Genomic DNA, 23,971 nt, shown 5'->3' with positions numbered 1-23,971 from the left:
TCAAATATAAAACAGTGACCAACAAACTGGAAATAAACAGTTTGCACTTCAAAAAATACTTTATTTCACATAATCTTCTCATCCAGACGTTAAAACACACCGCAGTCCTGTTTAGAAATCTTCACTTCAGCGTCCTCTCTGGGTTTGGAAACACTCTGGGTCGTTAAAGACATTGGAGACGGGAGATCGAGGCCTTCAAGACCCCCCCTCCCCCCCCAAAAAAAAAACAATCTTGTGTCCCGGCACCAATCTTCATTGTGGTAAGATAGATATGAAAGTCCAATTTGGCTTTTTTTTGAGGTTTGGCTTTTAAGACGAAAAAAAAAAATCGGAAAAATTGGATGTCGCTCCACCCAGAGTAAAAAATAAAGCTATTTTTCGGAGGATACACCCAAATCCAACAATGCCCAAATCCAAAGCGCGACAGTTAAAAAAAAAAAAAAAAAAAAAAAAGTCCATGCGGTTCAGGTAAAGTCATTTATTTGGGTTGGTACTCAGAATTGGCCAATTCCTTTCAATTTTGGGATTCACAACAATTATCCGTGGAAAAGTGGAAAATGAAGGAGTCAGATCATCAGTGCTTACACTGGGGCGACTGTAGTTGAGTCAGATTTTGGCTATTCATGCCAGAAAAAGGGAAATAAATGATGAACCAGTGTTTGTGCTGGCGTCTGATGCTGAGGCTGCGTACAGTATGGAGACAAAGGCAGTTTGATCTGCTAGTGAAGCTCGTATGTGGACAGAAAAAAAACCAAAAGAACAAAAAACAAAAACAAAAAAAAAACAGGTTTTATCCCAGTTTTCTGAATAATTACAAATCATTTGTTGCTTTATTAGGAATCTTGGCGTAGGAGAGTTTTTGCGTGAAGCACAGCGGCTGTGAGTGAGTCATTCGGGATCTCACGCCAAAAGTCCCGGCCTTGTTTTATTCAAGGCGTTGGGACTAATGTGGTCAGTGGCCCGCACCCGCGTGACTCAGAGCATTCTTTTTTGGGGGGGGGGGGACGACAATGGACCACACCATTGTGCCTGGTGCCAGAAAATGCTCTCACAGACACCACTTCCACCCAGAAAACGCCCAAAATTGCTGTGGTGCATCCAAGTCTCAGCGTGGAAGGACTCTAAACCAGATTTTAAAAATCAAGGTCTAGCTAGTAATCCTGTTGGACCAAACTTAAATTCTAGTTAAAAAAAAAAATTATATATATAATCAGGAGGCTTTTTAATCTTCCTCTTAGTTTTCACAGTAAACCCCAGTTTAATTCTGTTGCTCCATCACTTTAAAAATCAAGATTTGAATTTCCGTCAAGGAATCTTTTTTTTTTTTTTTTTTTTTAATAGAACCTAGATCAACAAACGAATCCTTGGTCAACTCTGAACTCAGGTTATTTCAATCGGTGTCGTGCAGCCCCTCAATGTGTAGACGCTTACATTTAAAATTGGGAGTCTGCGCATCATTTAAATCTCGCATTCGGAGCTTTTGTTTGTGTCGGGACGCTCAGCGACTCCCCAACAGAGTGAAACCACGGGCGGGTGGAATATTCATAGCGGCGCCGTCGGAGCGAAAAGGCCCGAAACGTGTCGACAAAAAACAAAAAACAAAGCCGGAGGCGGGATGAAGAGAAGGAGAAGGAGAGGTCTTCATGGGCGCAGGCGGAGGCAGGATGGAAGTCAATGTGGAAAGAATACACATAAATAGAAAACGCACACAGGGGACAGGCTGGTGAAGTGGTGGAGAACGGCAAAAACAAAACAAAACGAGGAAAAGCTGTGAGTGGAGGGGAACAGTCTTTCATATTTACATGTTATATCTGTGTACTCGTTATGGAAATAAGTCCACGGAAGCCGTTGTTTCAAGGTTTGGGTTTTTTTTTTTTTGTTTGTTTTCTTCCCCCCCCCCCCCTCTATTTTGGGTGAACGGGTTGGACAGCGGTTGGCCGCAGCCCCCTTCACAGCAGCAGGCAGCCGCCCCGCTTCTTCTTCTTGCGCACCTGCAGCGCCGCCCTGGTGGCCATTTCGAACACGTCGCGCACGCCGTCCTTGGTCTTGGCGGAGCACTCCAGGTAGCCGAACGCACTGATGCGGTTGGCCATGTCCCGGCCCTCCTCCGGCTTCACCGGCTCCTGGAGGGCGACCGAGACACGCAGATATTCATTATTAGGGTTATTCTCCGTGTAGACCCTCGCATTTACCTCCAAATATGGGAAAACAAACATACCACAGACCTGCCAACCTCGGGAAAATATTATACCAGGGAATCTGTTCCCTTTTGAGTGACTGCAGCTAAACGACTCCATCAGTTATTGACACCGTAGTCGTCTCATCACATCGCATGTAAGATACTACAGCAAACTATATACAGTGTACAAATTCACATCATGAGGATATACCCCTTGAAATGCATCATCTCGTTAAGTTACCCAACATGTTCACCAACTGGAGATGCACCGGTTGCAATTTTCTTGGCCGATTCCTATTTCTGATATTTTGACCTGTAGATTCCAATTCCTGATCTGCTGTACGTCAATGACAAAGCCTGTGATCTGATCACGCTCACGTGATTGGACAGCTGCACATACCGACTACACTGCAATTTTTGAGTTACCACAATAGTGAGATTGCTGATTTTTGTAACGTGTGTGTGTGTGTATAAAGTCCTCCAAATAGGGAGGAGGAAAAAAAAAAAAAAAAAAAAAAGTCTCTCCGACCAACTTTCCTAAACCTTTTCCAGGAAGACGGAGAACTTCCCATTCTCTCGATTGAATGTTATTCAACTGTACTGCCACACACACACACACACACACACACACACACACACACACACACACACACACACACACACACACACACACACACACACACACACACACACACACACACACACACACACACACACACACACACACACACACACACACACACACACCCTACCTGTTTAAGCACCGTTCAGACTTGTGACCAGTTTGTATTGTACAACACCACAGCGTGCGCAGCGTCAAGCATCTCATCGCGCATCACCCTTTATATACTACATACACTGTATATACTATATATACTGTATGCATCTCATCGCGCATCACCCTTTATATACTACATACACTGTATATACTATATGCATCTCATCGCGCATCACCCTTTATATACTACATACACTGTATATACTATATATACTGTATGCATCTCATCGCGCATCACCCTTTATATACTACATACACTGTATATACTATATATACTGTATGCATCTCATCGCGCATCACCCTTTATATACTACATACACTGTATATACTATATATACTGTATGCATCTCATCGCGCATCACCGTTCTCAGTCTCATCCTCCAAGACTGAAATAACGGTTAGGGTCGTAGGAACGGAGCTCAGTCGTTAAGTGACGAGTACCAGTATGTGTGTATATATATTTATATTAAATGGGACCTATTATCTCCTTTTTTACACATGTAAATATAAGTTCCTGAGGTCCCCAAAACATATCTTTGAAGGTTTTTTTTGCTTGAAATACCACTCAGATTATGCATTCTAGCCACTCTTAACATGCCTCAAAAGCTCTCATTCAAAAAGGGGCTGTTTAAGTGGGAGGAGCCACCCTTTGAGCCCCGCGGTCTGTGAGCTCATGGGGTTTGCGCACAAGTTCCGGGTTCTGTGAGCCAGTGGCGTTTTGAGCGTGGCTTCCAGCTTTCCTTGTATTCACCTTCAGCGATTTCCCCTCATCGGTCCACCAAAATCTGTTTCCGAACAGATTTGAGGTGAAAAATAAGCAATCCAGTTGCTGAATCTTCACTCGTGTTAGATCTACAAGGCCTCATTTAAACGTTTGCTCCGACTTTCGTTGCCGTGCTCCAGGCTTGTGGGACACGGACAACGGCAGTGCGACGCACCGGGACTCTGACGCCGGGATTTTGTGTAAACGTCGGAAAATAAAATCGAATCAAATAAATGAAATGAGTACATCTACAATAAGGGTCCCCTCTTTAAAGAAGCTGGCATGAACTGATACATTTGCCTCTGAATATGATAAAAAAAAAACCATACCATTTTAATCTTTCAGTCTCCATGTTTGTTTTTGATGGATCTATAAAACCAACAGACCACCAGCCGACGCACTACATTTCCACAATTCCAAATGTATTTCCACCGGTTTGGACAAAACATGTCAACAATAAAGCATTTTGCTGTCGCTACACTTCTGACAAAGAGGCGTTGTTCAGGACTATGAAGACTCCTCAGGTTCCCGTTCAATACCAACACAGCTCATAACAACCATCTTTTATTTCCAGGAAATGCTGTGACACCGTTGATAATGCCTTAAAAATGACATTTGTTATAAAAACCTGCACTTCCAGGAGAGGCTTCAACGTCATGAAAGCCCAATGCATTCAAGGGAAATACAGGAGAAAGCTGGAAAAGGCCTCCCTCTCTTACGGATAACTGAGTTGTTTTTTTATTTTATTTATTATTTCAAGCTTGAAAAACGAAAATCCTCCAAATAAGGGGGAAACAAAAAACAGTCTCTCCGTTCAACTTTCCTAAACCTTTTCCAGGAAGACGGAGAACTTCCAATTCTCTCGATTGAATGTTATTCAACTGTACTGCATCTCTCACTCACACACACACACACACACACACACACACACACACACACACACACACACACACACACACACACACACACACACACACACACACACACACACACACACACACACCTGCTTCATCTTGGCCAGCTCCCTGCGTGTGTGCTCGTCGTTCCTCAGATCCTTCTTGTTGCCCACCAGGATGATGGGGACGTTGGGACAGAAATGCTTGACCTCGGGCGTCCACTTCTCTGGAATGTTCTCTGCGGGCAGATCAGTGACATAGTTGAGTTCAGACAGACAGGGCCCTGTGGATTTCACTGGGAGGGGCAAAATGATCAAAACAAAAATACATATTACAGATTTTTGGACCTCTTTCCAGGAAATTTTGAGCCGAGCCCTGTTTCACTGCAGCGGTCCCAGCTTTTTACTATTGCAACTTGCACTTACTCTAGACTATCTGATAGTTATTGTCCATATTGGGCTCACCAGTCCCTAGTTAGCATAGTGCAACTATTACCATAGTGCTTCAGCAATAATATAGGTGCAATGACACTGTATAAACTGTGATAACTTAGTAAGCACATAACAATAATGTATGCCTACATACCCATACTAACAATTAGAATCACACTTTGTATATTCTATATAATTGACTAGTATTATTCCATTATATATATTTAATATATACTTTTTTTATTTAAATTCTGTTTTATGCTAATTAATTCCTCTTTCTCCTCTGTTTTTGCTGCTGCAGCACCTGAATTTCTCTCTGGATTACTAAAGTGTTGTCCCATGTCCCCAACCTGTCTGTATCCTTGTTGATTTATTTTGAAATAAAAATAAAATAAAACAAAACCGGTAATAATATTGGTTAAAGGCGGCCTATTATGCCCCTTTTACACATGTTAATGGAGGTCTCTGAGGTCCCCAAAACATGTTTCTGAAGTTTTTCGCTGAAAATACCACTCCGATTATGCATTCCAGCCATTGTGACGTGCACTAGACGCAGACTGTTCCCAAACGGGCTTTTTCAGTGTGTGTAGCTTTAGAGTTGAAGGAGCAGCCAAGCCACTGGTTCTGTGAGCCAATGGGGTTTGAGCTTTACTTCGGAATCCGTTTTATTCACTCTGTAAACCTTCACCGATTTCGCCTCACCAGTAAACTAAAACTTGACATTTTATCCACTAGAAAACCTTGTTTGTCAGTTTAAATAACTTGTGCTTGAGTGAAGGGAAGCTTGACTTGGAACTAGATATTGCATCCCACGCCAGTTAAACCTTTAACTGGCCCAGGACAGAAATGTGCCACTTCATTAATCTATGTTACAGATTCAAGTGAAACTTTGTCCCCTATACACGCACGCACACGCACACGCACACACACACACACACACACACACACACACACACACACACACACACACACACACACACACACTTTCATTCTACATATTTTTGATTATTTTTATGCCAGTGAAAACAAACCTTAAAGAAGGACAAAAATATTTGTATAATATAGAAATAAATCATCTCAGGGCCAGTGAATTTCGAACGCTACGAGCCAGGACAGCCAGTGGAAAAACTCTGCTCTGTTAACCCCTTGACATTAAAATTTAAAAAATGAAGAATATGTGGCCTAGAAAGGCTTGACCACCTGGTACTTTCAGGATTGTGCATCTAGGAGCGCTTTTCACAGGGTTATTATTGCTCTTGGTGAGAAAGGAGGAAATTCATTCATTCAAGTTCCCCAAAGAAATTCCCTTTGTTGGTCTCCTCCACCCTTCTTACCCAAACTGTCGGGGCTGTCGATGGAGAAGCACATGAGGATGACGTCCGTGTCGGGGTAGGACAGAGGCCTCAGCCGGTCGTAGTCCTCCTGACCTGCCGTGTCCCACAGCGCAAGCTCCACCTAAAAAAAAATAAAAACGGGCAGAAAAGCGGGGAAAAGACGTGCTTAATAATGAAATAAGGTGGGGGAGTTTAATCTGAAATTAAGTCAAAATGAAAGCTACATCGAGGGAGGGGGAGAGAGAATTGAAGGGGAATGACCACGGCTGGCCTCACCAAGAAGAGAGAAAGGGAGAATTTCAGCGTAATGAATTTTCCTCCCTCCTCTCGGTCTATAAAGCGACGACTCCCCTGCACTCTCCTCTGGTTGTTAATAAAACTCTTAGCGGGGCTGTAACTTCACCTGCTCTACATAAAACAGATAGGAGGAACACCCGCCAAACTACTGCAGGACCCCGTGGTGGAAAAGGAACCGTCAAACATTTTTGGATTTGCTCCAGCTCTGTGCGTTCGGCAAGCGAACGGTCAGTTCCTGTGAAGCGGGGAAAATGGGCAAGCGTAAGGATCTGAGCCACATTGACGAGGGTGAAATTGTGACGGCTAGTTCAAGGTGTTGACTTGGCCTCCAAACTCCCCGGATCTCAAGCCGATGGAGCATCTGTGGGATGTGCTGGAAGCTCGATCCACAACTTCCAGGACTTAAAGGCTCTGCTGCTAACGTCTTGGTGCCAGGTGCCACAGGACAAGTCAGAGCTGTTTTGGCGGCACCGGGGGGACTACACTATTCTAGTGGTTATTACTGGTGGTTTTAATGTTGTGGCTGATATATATCTATCTTATGTCTCTTCAACCACTAAAAGCCCAAAAGAGAGACTTAAAATCTCTGGACCCAGAGATTCGAAGAGTGACAGTAAAACGCAACAGTGGTTCAGAGACAAAAAACGTAGAGCAGTTTGCTAATGTAAACACTTAATTGTGGCTTTTGTCAAAGTGTCTTTTGTGGTAGAGCGTCACTCCGTCAAATCTTATGAGGAAAGCCTTTGGAGACAATATGTGGAATTTGCTGATCCCCACACGGCCGAGCAGCATCACGTTTACATTGAGCCTGGTGTGTAAACAGTGATTATCTCCACGGAGACAAACACCGGCCACTCGCTAGTAATCCATCAAGGCGACGCATTAATGACTCAGAATGTCTCAGAACATAAAGACAAGACGAGACTGAAGCCAGTGACGTGCATCAATTTGTATGATATTTTTAGTGTAGATACTATTATTATTACTACACTGCTGCTAGATACTATACATGACACATCCAACCTGTACTTACTTACTTCAGCGTAACTGGCATTTGTCCACATTGGGCTGACTACCACTAGTTAGCGTAGTGCTACTCTGTATTACATTTCTGTCTTTATTTTATTTTTTTTAATCGCCGTTATTATTTTATCGTCGTCGTCTTACTTCTTATTCCTTCTTGCAATGTTCTACTTCTACTGTGGTCTTTGCCATCTCTCACCACTGGATGTCTCTGAAGAGTCTACCTCTACTTATGTAATTCCTTTTTAACACTTTTTACACAATTTTCTTGATCCTCAAACATCGGGGATGCGCAACTGATCCCGTTTGGAGGACAATGTTTTGACCGCACAGAAAACGCATTGCTGAGTTTGGTTAAAGTATTTCCATTAAGCTGCCAGACTTGATCTCTACAGGACAATTCAAATATATTGACAAGGGCCAGGAGTTAAATACTATTGTAATTGTTTTAAAACATGTTTTATTTTAGCCACATTGTGCTTTTTGTATATAAGTGCTATCTATAATGTGTCTGGTGAAGCTGTGTGAATTTGAAAAAAGGATGTTGCTGTAAAAGTCCATGCATCCTCAGACACCCTACCCTCGCTCAGTTTAAAAAATGCTTATTTGGAAAAACAAACATCCTGGTGACTTGCGCCAGGACAGAGAAATGGCTGAACTGCTAAAATATTGCACGACAGGTACAGGAAACATGTGAGTATGGCTCCACTGGAAGGGACAGGGACACCAGTCAGCCCTGGACAATAGGACTAAAGCCTCAGATTTTAAGAGATTCTGCAGCACAGCACAGAAAACAGGAAACGGAAATAAGGCATTAGTCATGATGAAGGACGCAGGGTCTAATCTTGTGGAGGAAGCGGGTGACAATCCATTTCCTGTTGTTGGTTAGAGGGTCTCGTTGCCTATGAGCCCCATTAGACTCGGTTCCCAACTTCCACTTTGTACTAAAATGCTTCTTTCCTTTTTTCTTCTCCTTCCTTTGTGGGAGTAAAAGGGAGACCCTCCAGTGTTTCAGAACAAAGAAGATGGAATACAGGATGGATGCTTTTCATTGGCCGAAATGGAGTGACCTCAGACGCCCCCCCCCCCCCCCCTCAAAAAAAAAACCAACACATTTCTTCACCACTCTCAGATCCATCTGGAGTGTTCCATACACAACTCCAGAATTGGCAGAAAAGAAAAACACAGTCGGAGGTCTGGACGTACCTGTTTGCCGTCCACCTCTATGTCAGCGATGTAGTTCTCAAACACCGTGGGGACGTAGACCTCCGGGAACTGGTCCTTGCTGAAGACGATGAGCAGACAGGTCTTCCCACATGCGCCATCCCCTACGATCACCAACTTCTTCCTGATGGCTGCCATCTGGAAACAAAACAAAAACAAAACAAAACCATTAGTCTTGAACGGACGGGGAGGACGGGAGATGTCGGCGATGGAAAGCAACACATTCACACCTTCTGAAGAAGTAGAACGGCTACTTCTAATCCCGTTTACAGCTGGGAAGGGTGTGGACAAAGAAAGCCACAAAGAGAAGGAGTGTGAGAGACTGGAAGGGAGGGAGAAAGAGGGGATCCAGCTCAGTTTCAGAACCGCACCCTCTTCCCCTTCCTGGTCTGTGTTCTCCTGTGTGTGGGCTGGAAAACTGAGCAGGGCTCGGGAAGCGTGGTGGTGGCCTGGATAAAGCAGAAGGAGGGATGACAAAGTGGGATAGGAGGAGCACCAGGGGGAACGCAGCGGCTCCATTCAGGCCCAGGATGCAGTGCTCCACATACCGCTGCCCAAAGTCAAGCGAATAACTCAAAGTGCGCCAGTGTGTCAAACAAATAACTCAAAGTGTGCCACCTCAGTTCATCATCTTGACTTAATAAATGACATCAGCCCCGAGGTTTGGATCAACAGTGCTACACTACATACAAACCTCTCTTACTTCACCATCATTCTTTTCTGCTTGTACCCCCTAAAGGGTTGCGGTGGTGTTGGAGTGCGTCCTGGCTTTCAGGTGGAACATATGGCCACACTCACGGATCAATGGTCATCTCCCACAAGCTGACAATAATGGAGAAAAGGCGGTAGGTGATGACTACGGCCTGGCCGCCCGCCAGCAGCCGCATGCAGAAAGCAACACAGGCCGTTACGTACCAACACACTATATGGGAGAACTCTGTAGTGATCCAGAAGCACTCTGGCTTAAGGCCGACACGGAGTGAAACCTAGGACTGCACCAGGGAAAAAATTGTAGTACTAAAGCTGGGTCTAGCAGGGGGAACTCAGAATGTGGTTCAAGAACGGTAACCAAGTGGTTAAACCTGTGTCCTTGACCACAGAATATGGTGGCAGGTCCAAGGCTATACATTTTCAATTGCATTCAAAGTGACGGTTTCAAAAGAATATGCTCTGGAATGCAGCTAACAGCATCAGCAAAAAAAAGCACCAAAAGCAAAAACGCTGTTGTTTTTGTGTCCACTACACAAAAGTTGTGTCATAACTGACCGGTTTGGGAATATTTTGCTTTTTACAAGGAAATAATATCAAGGTCAAAATTGAGGCGCTTGTGTGTAAAGCGAGAAAAAGAGTACGATGCTAGCACAGTTCTAAATTTCAACACACTGTATAGGATAGTAATTTTTACAAATTTAAAGAAAGACTGTTGCAACCGTAGTTCTTTATACAGTGGTTGACAGAATCCAGTCACGGATATCTATATAGTGCAAAAGATCATAGAGATAGAATATGCCCCACAGCATAAACACTTCAAAATATTGCGTCAGGTACTCGCTAAAATCTCAAGGCAAGCAGGCCTGACAGTGAGCTGAACAGTCCTGCAGAAGTTTGAGGTGGTCACATCGGGGCTCAAATCATCTGAAAAGCCTGGAATTACAGAAGGGACCTGAGCAGAGGCAAGAACTTCAAATTTCTATATTTCAACCTTATCGCCCGTGCAACCTACTTTGCAAACTTGAAGTGTCAATCCATAAAATTGTATGTGTTGTGTTGAGAATTCTACAATTCCTAGTTTTTCCATTCAAAACTAAATTTTTATTATTATTTTTATACTGCTGAGTATAGAAAGTGACAGCGAAGATGAGATTACACTCAGATGGTGAAAGAAATAAGACAAATGTGTGTTTGTCATAGGGTTCAGCCAGGCCGATTATCGGATCCGATATTCATCATTTTTTCAATTATTGGAGTCGTTTGTCTTATATGATTGCTGATAAAATCTATTTTAAAAGTGCGCACCTCTGGCTCTGATGCAGCTGCCTCTCTCTGAAAGGTTTCTGCTTGTAGTCTGGCTCAATGTCCCGCCCGCAGTATTATCGGATTTGTATCCGCAAAATGCTTTTGTCGTGATCTGAAAAACCAGAAGCTCCTAAAAAAGGCCTTGTGCGGGAAACCGGAGAATGGATTTCGCGAGATGCGTGTGGGCGTTCACGTATCGTGCGTGCGGAAAGGATCTCCCGTTCAGTCAGTCAGTGTGCATTACAATAACAAGACAAAACAGATATCAGCTTACAAAAATACAAAAAACAGGGATAACATTTCAATAGGGAATTATAAATAAGGGGAATCATAAATATATTTTGTATGTGTGAATCGCTCTCCATGTGACTCGATTGCCGCGCCCCGTTCCTCCAAATAATTTCACTAAAAACAGTGTGGAGACGGGCACGGAGGAACAGGGCACGACTCGCAGACTCATTAAGATGATTTTCTGGGCGTGACGCATGGCGGGGGGGTGATCGAGGATGGAGTCAAGTAGAAAGTGTCCCCATTAGGCAGGGTTTCGCGCCATTTGTACTTGTTTCGTTCCATAAGCAGACCCAAAATAAATAATAATAATAATAATAATAATAAGCACTTCATCTTAAAATAATTCCAAACCGCAGACTCACTCGGATGTTATTGCTCCTATTGGGTACCACGTTATTTTTTTTTTTTTTAACGTTACACTATGTTTCTGCTACTTTACGACATGTCATGAATGAGCTGTGGGTACAGCGGGAGCGAGGGGAGGGACCGTATGTGCGGCTTTCCCATCGTGTGAGCGTGATCAGATCACCAGAGAAAAAAATAAAAACCTGACAAACATTGTTTACAAACAGTAAAATGTACCTGTTCTGGGGACCTATTTAGTTAATTATTTTTATCTATTTTAAATTTCAGTATAGCTTACAAGAAATGGTGCTAGGAGCTCCCTGCGCTATATTTTTATAGATCTAATGTTGAAATGTTTTGTTTTCCAGTATTTAATTAAACATATGTTAAAATGCATGTAAAGGAAGTATTGTGTTGGAGTGTGTGTTCTGTAAATTTTGACACTAAAATTTTCCACTGTTACCGCAAATATACCGGTCCCAAATATCGGTAATTGTTTTTCTTGATTACTAATAATCAGTATTGGCCCTGAAAAACCCATATCGGTCGACACCCCTAGTGTGATGCATCTTTGCATTCTACCTGGGAAAAGCGGACTGCGTCACCAAAAATGGAGACAACATACAGAGGAGCACACCCACACAGCAAATACATTGAATAGCTGTTTCTTATAAAGTACCAGCTAAATAACATATAAAATAAGGTTGGTTTTTTTTTTTAAACTAGATAATGTTACGGATTACCACTTTAAAATTGTATCTTTAAAGAAAAAATAAAAAGCCTTGGGATGGACGGCAACAACAGCCCTCTGGCAGTTTCAAGTGCAAGAAAGAAACAAAAATAAATTATCCTTGAGCTGGCTTCTGTCTCTTTCACACACACACACAGTAAATCAGGCCAGTGCTGCTGTCTGGTCTCTGGAGGGAGCCACCCGTTCTTTGTGATAGCGGGATGCTGCTTAACTTAATACATCATACTGTCACCGCCTGAGCGCACGCACACACACACACACACACACACACACACACACACACACACACACACACACACACATACACACACACACACACACACACACACACACACACACACACACACACACACAGATGGAGACACTCCCTAACACACGCACACACACACACACACACACACACACACACACACACACACACACACACACACACACACACACACACACACACACACACACACACACACACACACACACACACACACACACACACACACTCTTTCAGGTCCTTTTTATAATAATTATTTCCTCTTGTTTCCTACTTTTGTCAGGTTGTGAATTGTTGACAGAGTTTTAATATTTATGGTTAATAACCACATAATGAACATATTCAATGCCAATTCACCGATGCAGATAGGCCGATTTTTCCCCTTGATGTTCAACGTGGCCCTCACCAAGGAAAACTCAATCTGTCCAATGGCCCCCAGGTCATTAAAGTTTAAGACCACTGCTTTAGAGGTTTTAGGGCATGGCGATGGAGTCAAGATCATCATCTTCCACAGGTTGTGTGATGGAATTAAGGGGTGAGGCCAAAATATATGATTCTTCTATTCTGAGGTCATCCTTTACAAACAATGGGTATTGGATCATTTTAAAAATTTTAAAATCATTGGGTGATTTACACGACTAAGAGATCATGGTATGCTTATTAATACAAAATAAGCAGCAAGATCCGATGTTACAGAGTCCAACTGTGTGTTATTGAATTTAACTCTAGCATAACCTGGTGTGATAGGGCACTGAAATTCAAATAAACCTGCTTCTTAATATGTCAGATTGTAAAATATTACAAAATTGTGCACCACAACCACAAGATGATAGCTTAGCACACACACACACGCACACGCACACACACACACACACACACACACACACACACACACACACACACACACACACACACACTTAACATGTTGAAGGTGATAAACCTTTATTGCTTACTTTGACATGGGAATTTGAGCAAATAAGCAAAAATGTCAATAAGCCGTTCAATGATGTATGCTAATTAACCCTTTATCACCCATCTCTACCAAAGTACACACTATGGCAGACCGATGATGTGTAAATGGAACTCTCTCCCCCCTCGTTGGTCAATTCAAACAAACTTTATTGGCACAGGAGGCAAATTCCACTCCAACCAGTTTCCCCTGCTCTGCTTTTCTGCCACTGGATCCCATCACTGTTTTCTCCAGTCAAACATATTTGGGCTCTCTCTCTGAGATTTCCTCGCTCACCCTGGAAACTGTTTGCTAAAGGATGGTAACTTCAGTGTGTGAGAATACTCAACTGGAGCAGAGGCCCGTGACCCAAAGCCGTAGCAGCTCTTGCTGGTTGAAAAACAACAAAATAACAACAGAAAAATGCATTGGTTTTAAGAGGTATTTCAAACGTTTACTTCAATGTGTGTTTTACATATGTAAATGGAATCCCATTGACTCTGTTAAAACCTAATGATATTTTAGTTCCAATTACATCCCTTAGTGACACTTCCAAGCTATCAATACTTCGATGTGGGCTGATTTTTCTATGATGTTAAGTTGTTAAAAATGCTAATCATCCAGAGACTTAATAAAGAGCACTCTTAGTTCCAGCAGTGTACAAAAACAAAGCAGTACTTCCAGTAAGTCACAGTCCCAGTACTACATGACTCATATTAGCTTCACAAACAAGAAGAAAACTACCTGAGCCCTCAGTAACAGAAAATCAAAAATTTCTTTCCCATTTTCTTGCCTGTTAACTTCAATGTTGTACTCTGTTTTAAAGCAAAACACCTGTTTTACATCCAGACATGTCTCTGTCAAAGACATTTTTTAAGACCGTGGGAACCTACATTACTATGCAAACCACCATGAAATGTTTTTCTTATTTACTTTCTTTTTTTTTTTTTTTGTCTCTTTCTTAAATCATATTTTCTGCTTTTTTGGATGCTTTCCCCACGGAGCTTTCTGTTGATTGAGGTGGCATCTAGATAAGAGTCTGAGAAGTAAGACAAAAGTCTGGCTCTTCTTTCACTACTTCAGTGAAAGGTGAAGTTGTTTGCAAACCGGTTCCGTAGGCACCTCATGCCACAATCAAATGAAAAGCCAAGGAAATGAGTTGTTGCTCTGCTCATTGGGAAAGCTCTGCTGAATCTGTGTTGTCGTTGGGGGAACCATGAATTCTGCTCTGTACAAGAACATTCTACAGGAGAGTGTGAGACCATCCTTCAGTGAGCTGAAGCCCCAAAACACACAAGTAGGTCTAGACCAGAAGAGCAATAATATTTTGGAATAACCGTCAGAGTCTATACATATACCCCCTTAAGACGCGACAGCCGGGCATAAACAGCGAGCAGATAATGATGAAACGAAAAGACAAATACAAATAATTAAGCTGCTCGGTACGAAAAAAGTGGAACAAAATTTCTGAAATTCCTCAAAGACTGAAATTGCACGGGAACTAAAATAATACAAATAAAAAATTAATAGTTATTTAGCGAACTGTATGTCAAAACACCACAGCACTCCTTTCTCCCCGGCAGGTCTTGGGTCATGTACGCTCACACACTGGAGTCAAACATTAACCGGGGCCGGCTTGATCGTCGGATAAGTCAGAGGGGCAGGTTACGAAAATAACCCTCTGGAGTTCAAGGAACTTTTAGCCGAATGGGACCTCCTCTCCCCCTTGCTTGTATCAATCTAGATTCTAAAAAACAACTCTGGACTTGTTACAATGTGATCAGAGTTCTCTAGATTAAAGGAAACATGAAAGAAATGGAGATCTATTTTGGCAGAAGCTTGGTAAATAAATCATCAACAGCTTTTCAGTCTGCTTCAGCTCGAGCGTTATAGCTGAATCTTGACTGCTCTAAATGTCAAATGCTACAAAGAGATCCACAAAGAGATATCAAATCTCAAATCACAAAGTTCAGCTTTAAAAACACTTGACACCATCTGGCGAAAATTTCATAAAACAAGCTGCGTGTAGTTAATTTATGGGGTAAAAGAAAAAGGAAAAATAAATTGGGGTCATATATCTAAACATTAAAGAGAATGCAGCAGCGTCCCTGAATGTCGGCCCACTAATGCTGCTGTCCGTCCAAAAATTCATCCAGAAGTGTGGCAGCGCCCTAGATACCTCATGTCACGCACTGCCTGGTGTTATACTGTTCACCGAAATAACACAGTGATTTAAAGACATAATGTTTCAAATTCAGTACTAGTGTTCCTTCAAGGCTGCATAACATTCCACGCAGTTGATATTTCCATCGAGTTGAAGGGAGGCTCACCGTGGGATGACAACGCTGCTACTTTAATTTGCGCTCACCATGCCCTAATGGGAGTAGCCGAAAGAAGAAGAAGCACTCTATTAAAGAACATTAAATGCTGTGAAACTGACTAGTGGCAAGCTGTGCAAAGTTCAACCATAGCCTAGGTATACAGGGGGTGCACTCGACACAGAAGAAACACCGCGCTGTCAGCTAGAAAATACTTAATAGAATAATACTAACCTTCGACTGAATACAAACCTAGCCTTGAATAAAGGCTTCTCAGTACAACTTCCAAACAGTGTTTAAGACCAACCTTTTCAATCGTCTTAAGAGTGAAGGAACAAGCCCATGCCTGTAAAGCTTGTTGCCCAATGAGACGTTCACAAGGTTGCCAGGTTTATGCAAAGTTAGATGTGTCTTGGAGTATAGATTAGTAAAAACTTCACAATGCCTACAAATCTTATTATACTTATTATACTTTTCAAGGCCATTCACTAGGCCACGCAGCTAGAGCCACCAGAGCAACAGGGCCGGTTTTTGGTATCGGTATATCATTTCAATCACTGTAGATAAGTTAGAAGCTCAAAACAACGATGTAGGCTCATAGCATGAGAACCAAAATAATACAGTTGTCGGGGGGATCCACACTTAACCCTTTAATAAGGAAACCCTCTCTAGAACTTACTGCCTAGTTTTGGAGAATCCTTGCTAGGCCAAGAGGAAAGATAGGTACAGTCCTTTACAATTAATACCCCATTAAATCATTGTTTAACATGGTCTAAAATTATTGGAGTACAGAGCTTATTTGCATGGATTGCAGCACAATTAAGGGAGCTAGAATTTAAGGTTCGTTTGCAGCAAGCTTTAAATCAGTTCAAGGAGCCAATGACTTAGTATTTTAATAACCGTGAAAACATGAAGCAGAGTGCAGTAAAGTGTCTTTATTTAATTTACAGCACGGTGCGCTGCTTTCCATGAAGCCTTATTACAATTCTGCTTGAGCCTATAGCTGTACAGTATGTAGGATGGAGGTTTTTTTTAAATGTATAAATATTAACCCGTTTGACCATTTTCTCAATGTGGCTTTTGATTATATGACATTATGAGCAATTAACAACTTGTGTTAAGGGTGGTGTCTAATTGAGTTTTCAGCTAGTTACTAGACAACACACAAATTACATACATTCGCCGATCTCTGAACAATTTCCTGATAACACCTATTTGTCAAAGGTTATGTTTTTTAAGGAATGGCGGGAAACTGTGATTTAGGAATACAGAATATGACTAAATGAATTAACTTTGCTGCATTATGCTTCAGTGTGAACTTTGTTGTGGAGACAAAAATGCACCATGCATATTTATATTACAAAATCAGTCTTGTCTGAGGAACATGCCAACGAATAATGATTTTAATTGTAGGATGAAAAAAAAAGTGTGATGCACATAAACTATTCATAGAATGTTAGTAGCATTAATTTTGTGAGTTTCGGTGAAATTAAGCTGTTCAACCATGTCCTCGCCTCCTGTCACGCCTGAAGAGATTCCAGGGGAAACCCGGTGACTACTGAGAATGGAAGCGATGGACTGACACTGACGAACAACGGGTCACTGACGGTTCACAAACACACAAGGTAGACTGTGTGTGTTCCTGCTTACACGGTGAAGCAGGGGATGTTTACTGCAAGACACACACACACACACACACACACACACACACACACACACACACACACACACACACACACACACACACACACACACACACACACACACACACACACACACACACACACACACACACACCCCTAATTTCCTCTCATGAGTAGGTGATGAGTTCTGAAAGATTAGGCACGAATTAATTCAAATCACTCTTACACAACCTTAGAAATGTAGTATCGGGGTATTGGTATAAAAAACATTTGTGATATTTCCTCTTGAAATACACAGTTAATATATATATTTAATTAATTAACTAACCAACTTACTAACTGCAGCCATCACACTCAACAGTTTACGGCATTTCCCCACTTTGGTTTGCCTTGTTTTATCTCTCTGTATGTTTGTAAATTCTAATATATAAAAATTTGATTCCTGTTGTTAATGTAACTTTTGTTTTTTTTCCTTCTTTAACGACACATATTCTGATGAATAGTCAAGAACTTTCTTGTGATATACTGTATTGTGTATTGCAGAATTGCTGGTATCGTGACATCACTGTCATCGTGGGAAAATGTAGCTACACTGCAAGGTACAATGTAGGTCAACCTGAGACTGCCCATTATCTCATGCTGTCAGTCAACTTAATTTAAAGGATGTCATGTGAGTGGGCCACAGGATGACGGCGATGGAACAACGGCGATGAAGGCAAAAGCGAACCTTTCCAAAAGGTAATTTTCAGGTTCAAAAGCACTGAAAGTGACACTGTTGCCATTTTGTCGCTGGAAAATTGGGTTTTCCCTTCCAGTCTAGTCAAAGTCCAAGTTTTTAAGGCGGGGTCTTTCCGTGAGCCAGCGGGCGGCAGCTGTAGGCTGCGTTGCTTGCTGCTCCGGCCGTGCAGTAGGAAGATGACAGGGAGGAGCAGCCGAGAGCTTGAAATAGGGTAGAGCCACTGAGACTCCCCCAGCCCAATTTATCACAGCTTTTTGGCTCTGCCGCGGCAGAGAGAAAAATATCAGAGATTTATCCATTCCTCCACAGCAGCAAGGCAGACAGAAGATGGAGGGAAATAAGTTGGGATGAAGGAAGGCAGAATTAGCATAGGAGAGACAGAGATAGTTAAAAAAAAAAATGTTTTTTAAACATTTAGCACATGTGGAGATCTACTGATTCAAGTGGCACAAGCACAAACAACTGGAAGACAAAACAATGAGCAAAGCAATGAACAAATAATTAATAAACAATAAACAAATCATTTGTAATAATCATAATGAGAGAGAGAGAGAGAGACAAATAATACATAACTGGTGCGTGACTAATATTCCATGAAGTTAAAATAAATAAGTGGATGAATTAGTCATGGGGAGGATGATCGGGATCTTGCGGAATAAAAAAATCAGTTTCCTCCCAATTCAAGTCCCCCATGTGCGAGATGACTGACACACACACACACACACACACACACACACACACACACACACACACACACACACACACACACACACACACACACACACACACACACACACACACACACACACACACACACACACACACACACACACACACACACACACTTCCCTCCACCCTCACACTCCTCGATTGATTTCCCTCCATTTCCCCCCTCCTCCACCAGGCTACTCCTTCTCTATCTCTGTCTGTCCCCACCTCTTTCCCACCCTTCGCTCCCTAACTCCCTCACTTCCTGTGTTGCAGCGTGATGTCACCATCAGGGAGCTAATGTTCTGCGTCCTAAGGGCGCTGCGGCTTCTCCTTCCCCATCGACATACACACACACACCCACCCACCCACACCCACACCCACACACACACACACACACAGACGCACACTCAGACACGCACGCATGCACGTCGAGCTCATTTGCCTGGTCTGTGCTATTAATATAAGACGGGCAGTTTGGGGAGCTGTCATTAATAGGACTTGTTTAAAAAATGAATTTTCATTAAGGGTTCAGCTGTTCATAATGGCTAATAATACAGTCTACATAGGAAGCCCTACCTCTTCTTCAGTGGACCAAGGTGTTTTTCCCCCCACAGAATGTTTATTTCTGCCTATATGTTACACAAGGGCCTGGTGATATCGATACCGTCTGGGATTGTGGTTATCGCAATATAATTAAAAATGTTGTCTTTAAAGGCTTCATTGCAGTGAAGTAATGCAACTTTCTGAATGACTGTTGAAGCTCTTCTAATCAGCGCCTCTGCCTGTTAGGTTATAATATCTACCTTACTAAAATCACAAATAGTTATGTTTTATAAAAGCACAAATAGTCATCCCCGAAATGTCCTCAAATTATGGATATCAACTTATTGGCCAAGAAAATATTGTGATATGTTATGTTATACTTCCCTGTGACCTATAATCTTGATTTTCCATATATTTGTATGTCAGTCACCATTACTCGACCAGCAGAAAACAGCAACACAAGCTCATGTTCTAAGGTTAAGTCGAGGCTACGAGACGTCTTGAAGACCAGTAACGCTGGAGCTCAACATTGTCCTCTTTGACTTAATCAAGGTTAAACAGCCGCCAGTACCTTAGCAACGGGCAGCACCGGCTGCGATCCAAAGGCTAATGGGAATCAGGGCGGACTCGCCTGGGGCTATCATAGTGTAGAGGCTGGGAAGAAATCTTCAATTAGCCATGAAACCTTTCACACTGACCCTCAACACTTTCATGCGTTGACCTCAATAAAGGCCATTATAGAGAGAGACAAGAAGCTATGAATTAAATCCCAGAATGGAAGGGACAGTCAATAACATTTATTTCATGACATAAACTGAAACTACCTTTGTATTTTTTCTGCCATTTTTTTGGGACTCAAAGGAAAATTATGATTTCTTGCAAGACTGGGTGTTATATCGATATGATATCCATGTGATCTAACGTTTTGGTTATCACAATATAGTGAGATGTCTTTAAGGCTGCATTACAGTAAAGTTGTGCAGCTTTCTCAACTTCATAGCTGGTTCGAACCACCGCCTCTACCTGCTTGGTCATCATATCCACATTACCAGGGCTTGACGATAATGATTGCCCAGTTGCCCGCGGCAAACAGATTTGGCACAATTGCCAACCATCTTCTGAAGTCTGGTTGCCTCATAGTCAACCTGCACCTTGCTGTCATCTTAGATATCTAACTGATCCATCTATTGATCTCTATCAATTATGAAATTATACCAATTTGGCAACCATCTTGTCAGTCTCGGCAACCCAAAGCCGATCCAATTATTGCTATTACTTGTTTCTCAAACATTTCCTTCAAGTAAATATGTTATGAAAGTATCAATAGTCATCCCCAGTATGTAGTTAGATCATTGATACCGAGGTATTGCAAAAAATATGGCGATATGTGATTTTGGCAGTATTGTCCAGCCCTTATTGCTATCACATTACTCTCCTTTGCTCTGTGTGTTATAGACGACCATGCCAGTTGCTGCCCACTACCTGGACGAAGCGCTCAGCCAGCACTCAGCTGTTTATTCACAATTACATCATAGAAACTCTCCTGTTGAAACCAAAGCACTTAAAAACAGGAGGTGGGAGCACATTGCTTGCATTCCTCCTCCGGAGCATGTGACTTTCCATTTTCCGCACAACATCCCAGCTTTGTCCCAATGTGGGAATCAAAAGTGGGAGCGGGTCCGGCTGATGCCAGACGATTTTGGAGATCTCGGGGATTTTAAGGGAGCACCCAACCCATCAAAACAAAACGCCACAGAGTTTGGTCGGCAGCTTTTGCAGTCAAGCAGATCATGCCAAGACAGGGAGTTTGGGAGCAACACTGCAAGGCATGAGGGTCTGTAGGGTGAAGCAGAAGAAGGGTGTGGTGGTTGGGGAGGGCGAGGAATGTCCCCGGAGAGAGAAAACAAAAAACAAAAAAAACATTGTTTAACAGTGAGAGTAAGAGTGATTCCATTTCTGGGCCGATTTATAGTCAAATAAAGGAGATTTGTAAATAACATAAATGTAAAAATAATAATAATAATAATTGGACTTGCACGCCAGAGCCACTGTTTAAATACCATGGATTCTGCGACCAAACAGGTTCCCTTCATACCGAGAATACGCCTAGAAACTTTTAGAAACGAGGTACGGCTGATTTGGTTTCACTTGTGGAACATGGGATTTAATAACAAGTTCAAAATAATAATAATAATAATAATTATTATTATTATAATAATAAATGTAATAATTTCTCCACAAACCGTATACTTTGGGGCGTTTACGTTTCAGCAGGATGGTGACCAACATATATATATATATATATATATTCAAAAAAAAAAAAGACAAAACACGAATCTGAATAATTATTTGTACTAAAGTGGAAAAAATAAATAATAATAAATCCTCCCAACAACAAGTTTCAACTCGAGCTGCGGGTCGTCACGCCGTGGGCAGCAGCAGCGACGCCCCAGTCCTAGTGCTCCTCACCCCCCCCCCCCCCCCCCAAAAAAACTTGCTTCATAAACGCCAAAAAAAAAAAAGAAGAACCCCTACATATATATCAAATGGTAATTTTAAAACAAATGAAGTAACTTGTCGTTGCTCACCCTTCGACGTGTGGTTTTCGGATTCCGGAGAAGTTGGTCCCGCTGAGCCGTCCTCCGCGCTGCAGCTCCACAGGGCGACGCTTCGGCACTGGGCTGGCTTGGCCGCGGGGTTGCCAGATCCCGCGCGTTATTTTCAGCGCAGATACGCTTCAAAATATAAATACGGATAGATTATTTGTGGCAGCAATTGAACGAATAGCTAAAGTGCACCAATGCGATATAATTTATTATAAAAAAAATAATAATAATAGGCTTTTTTTTCATCGGGCCTAAACGACGCTGACATTACACTCTCATGGTTTCAGTTTAAAAAATATACAGTAACAATACTGCCATTAGCAGTAGTTTTTGCATGTCAGTGTATATATATATATATATATATATATATATATATATATATATATATCCATTCATCCATCCATCCATATATATACACTACTCACAAAAAGTTAGGGATATTCGGCTTTCGGGTGAAATTTCAGGATGAAGCTAAAATGCACTATAACCTTTACAGGTGAACTTCATTTGACCTTCTCTAAACTTTTGAACGCACATGTCCAACTGTTCAATGTTCCAGTACTTTTTGCACAACTTGCTGTTCTCTCACAAGGAGCTGAGCGGCAAAATTCACAACAGGTGTTGGATCCATGAATCGACCAATACATTTCCTGGTGTAATTAGAATTGGTATTCAAACAGTCCTCTTCATCATGCTGTTCACATTTTGACATCATGAGACCAAGACGACACCTAACAACTGATCAACAGTACCTCGCCATTCTGAGGCTTCAAACAGGATGTTCTCAGAGGGAAGTGGCCACTGAGCTTAGAGTGTCACAGAGTGTCATCAGCAGGTTCCAACAGAGAGACTGGAAGAGTCACAGAAAGGCATAGAAGTGGACGTCCTTTGGCCACATCCCACACTGATGACCGCTTCATTGTGAACAGTGTCCTGTGCAACCGGTTGATGAATGCCACTCAACTCCAGGCACATTTAAGGGAGGTGAGAGGCATCCAAGTGTCACGTCAGACCATTCTAAACAGTTGACATCAGCGTGGTCTGCGTGCTAGACGACCTACGAGGGTACCTGACCACACCACCAGACACAGGCATCATCGTCTTGCACGGACCAGGGAGCATTTACGCTGGACGATGGACCAGTGGCCTCAGTGCTGTTCTCTGATGAAAGTCGATTCACGTTGAGCAGAATTGATGGCCGCCAACCATGTTGGAGACGTCAAGGAGAGCGCTATGCATCAGCCACTGTTGTCACCAGACAAGCCTGTGGTGGTGGTGGTGGTGGTGTTACAGTGTGGGCAGGTGTGTCTAGTCAATACAGAACTGCCCTACACTTTGTGAAAGTACAGTGACAAGCCCATACTTCCTGAATAACATCATTAATCCAGTCATTGTGCCCCTGCATGAACAACACAGGCCTCATTTCATCTTCATGGACGACAATGCTCCAGCTCATGGAGGTGGCATCATTAGGGAACGGCTGCTGGAGACTGCGGTACCTCAAATGGAGTGGCCTGTACTTTCTCCAGACCTGAATACCATAGAAAACCTATGGGATCAGCTGAGTCGCTGTGTAGAGGCTCGTAACTCTGTACCCCAGAACCTCAATGACCTGAGGGCCGCCCTTCAAGAAGAGTGGGGGGCCAGGCCTCAGCAGACAATAAGTCGACTTGTGAACAGCATGAGACGTGGTTGTCAAGCTGTAATTGATGCTCAAGGGCACATGACAAGTTATTGAGACATTGACATTTGTTGTTGTGGTAAACCCACCACTGTTGTTGGCTTTTGTTTCAATCCGTTGTTTGAGATGAGGAAATCACCATTGCATGCTTCTACTTAAATGATCTACTTTCATGATATCATATC

At 42.4% G+C, this 23,971-nt stretch overlaps 1 protein-coding gene across 2 annotated transcripts; it reads right to left on the bottom strand.

Moving 5' to 3' along the window:
- Positions 1 to 40: 40 nt before the first annotated feature.
- Positions 41 to 22,164, bottom strand: LOC307241147 (rho-related GTP-binding protein RhoA-D-like). Of its 2 annotated transcripts, none has more exons than XM_080015176.1 (5): positions 22,088 to 22,164; positions 8,908 to 9,063; positions 6,382 to 6,502; positions 4,724 to 4,854; positions 41 to 2,123 (listed from the first exon to the last, which is right to left on the bottom strand). In XM_080015176.1, the coding sequence occupies exons 2-5, from the start codon at positions 9,061 to 9,063 to the stop codon at positions 1,950 to 1,952; spliced, it is 582 nt and encodes a 193-aa protein (XP_079871302.1). In that variant the 5' UTR covers positions 22,088 to 22,164; the 3' UTR covers positions 41 to 1,949. The 2 variants fall into 2 exon arrangements, with proteins under 2 accessions (XP_079871302.1, XP_079871303.1); XM_080015177.1 differs by lacking the exon at positions 22,088 to 22,164 and adding an exon at positions 9,156 to 9,250.
- Between the last annotated feature and the right edge of the window lie 1,807 nt (positions 22,165 to 23,971).

This window comes from Zeus faber (genome assembly GCF_960531495.2).
Source record: "Zeus faber genome assembly, chromosome: 15".
NCBI lineage: Eukaryota > Metazoa > Chordata > Actinopteri > Zeiformes > Zeidae > Zeus > Zeus faber.
This window is presented reverse-complemented; position numbering and strand designations above follow the sequence as displayed.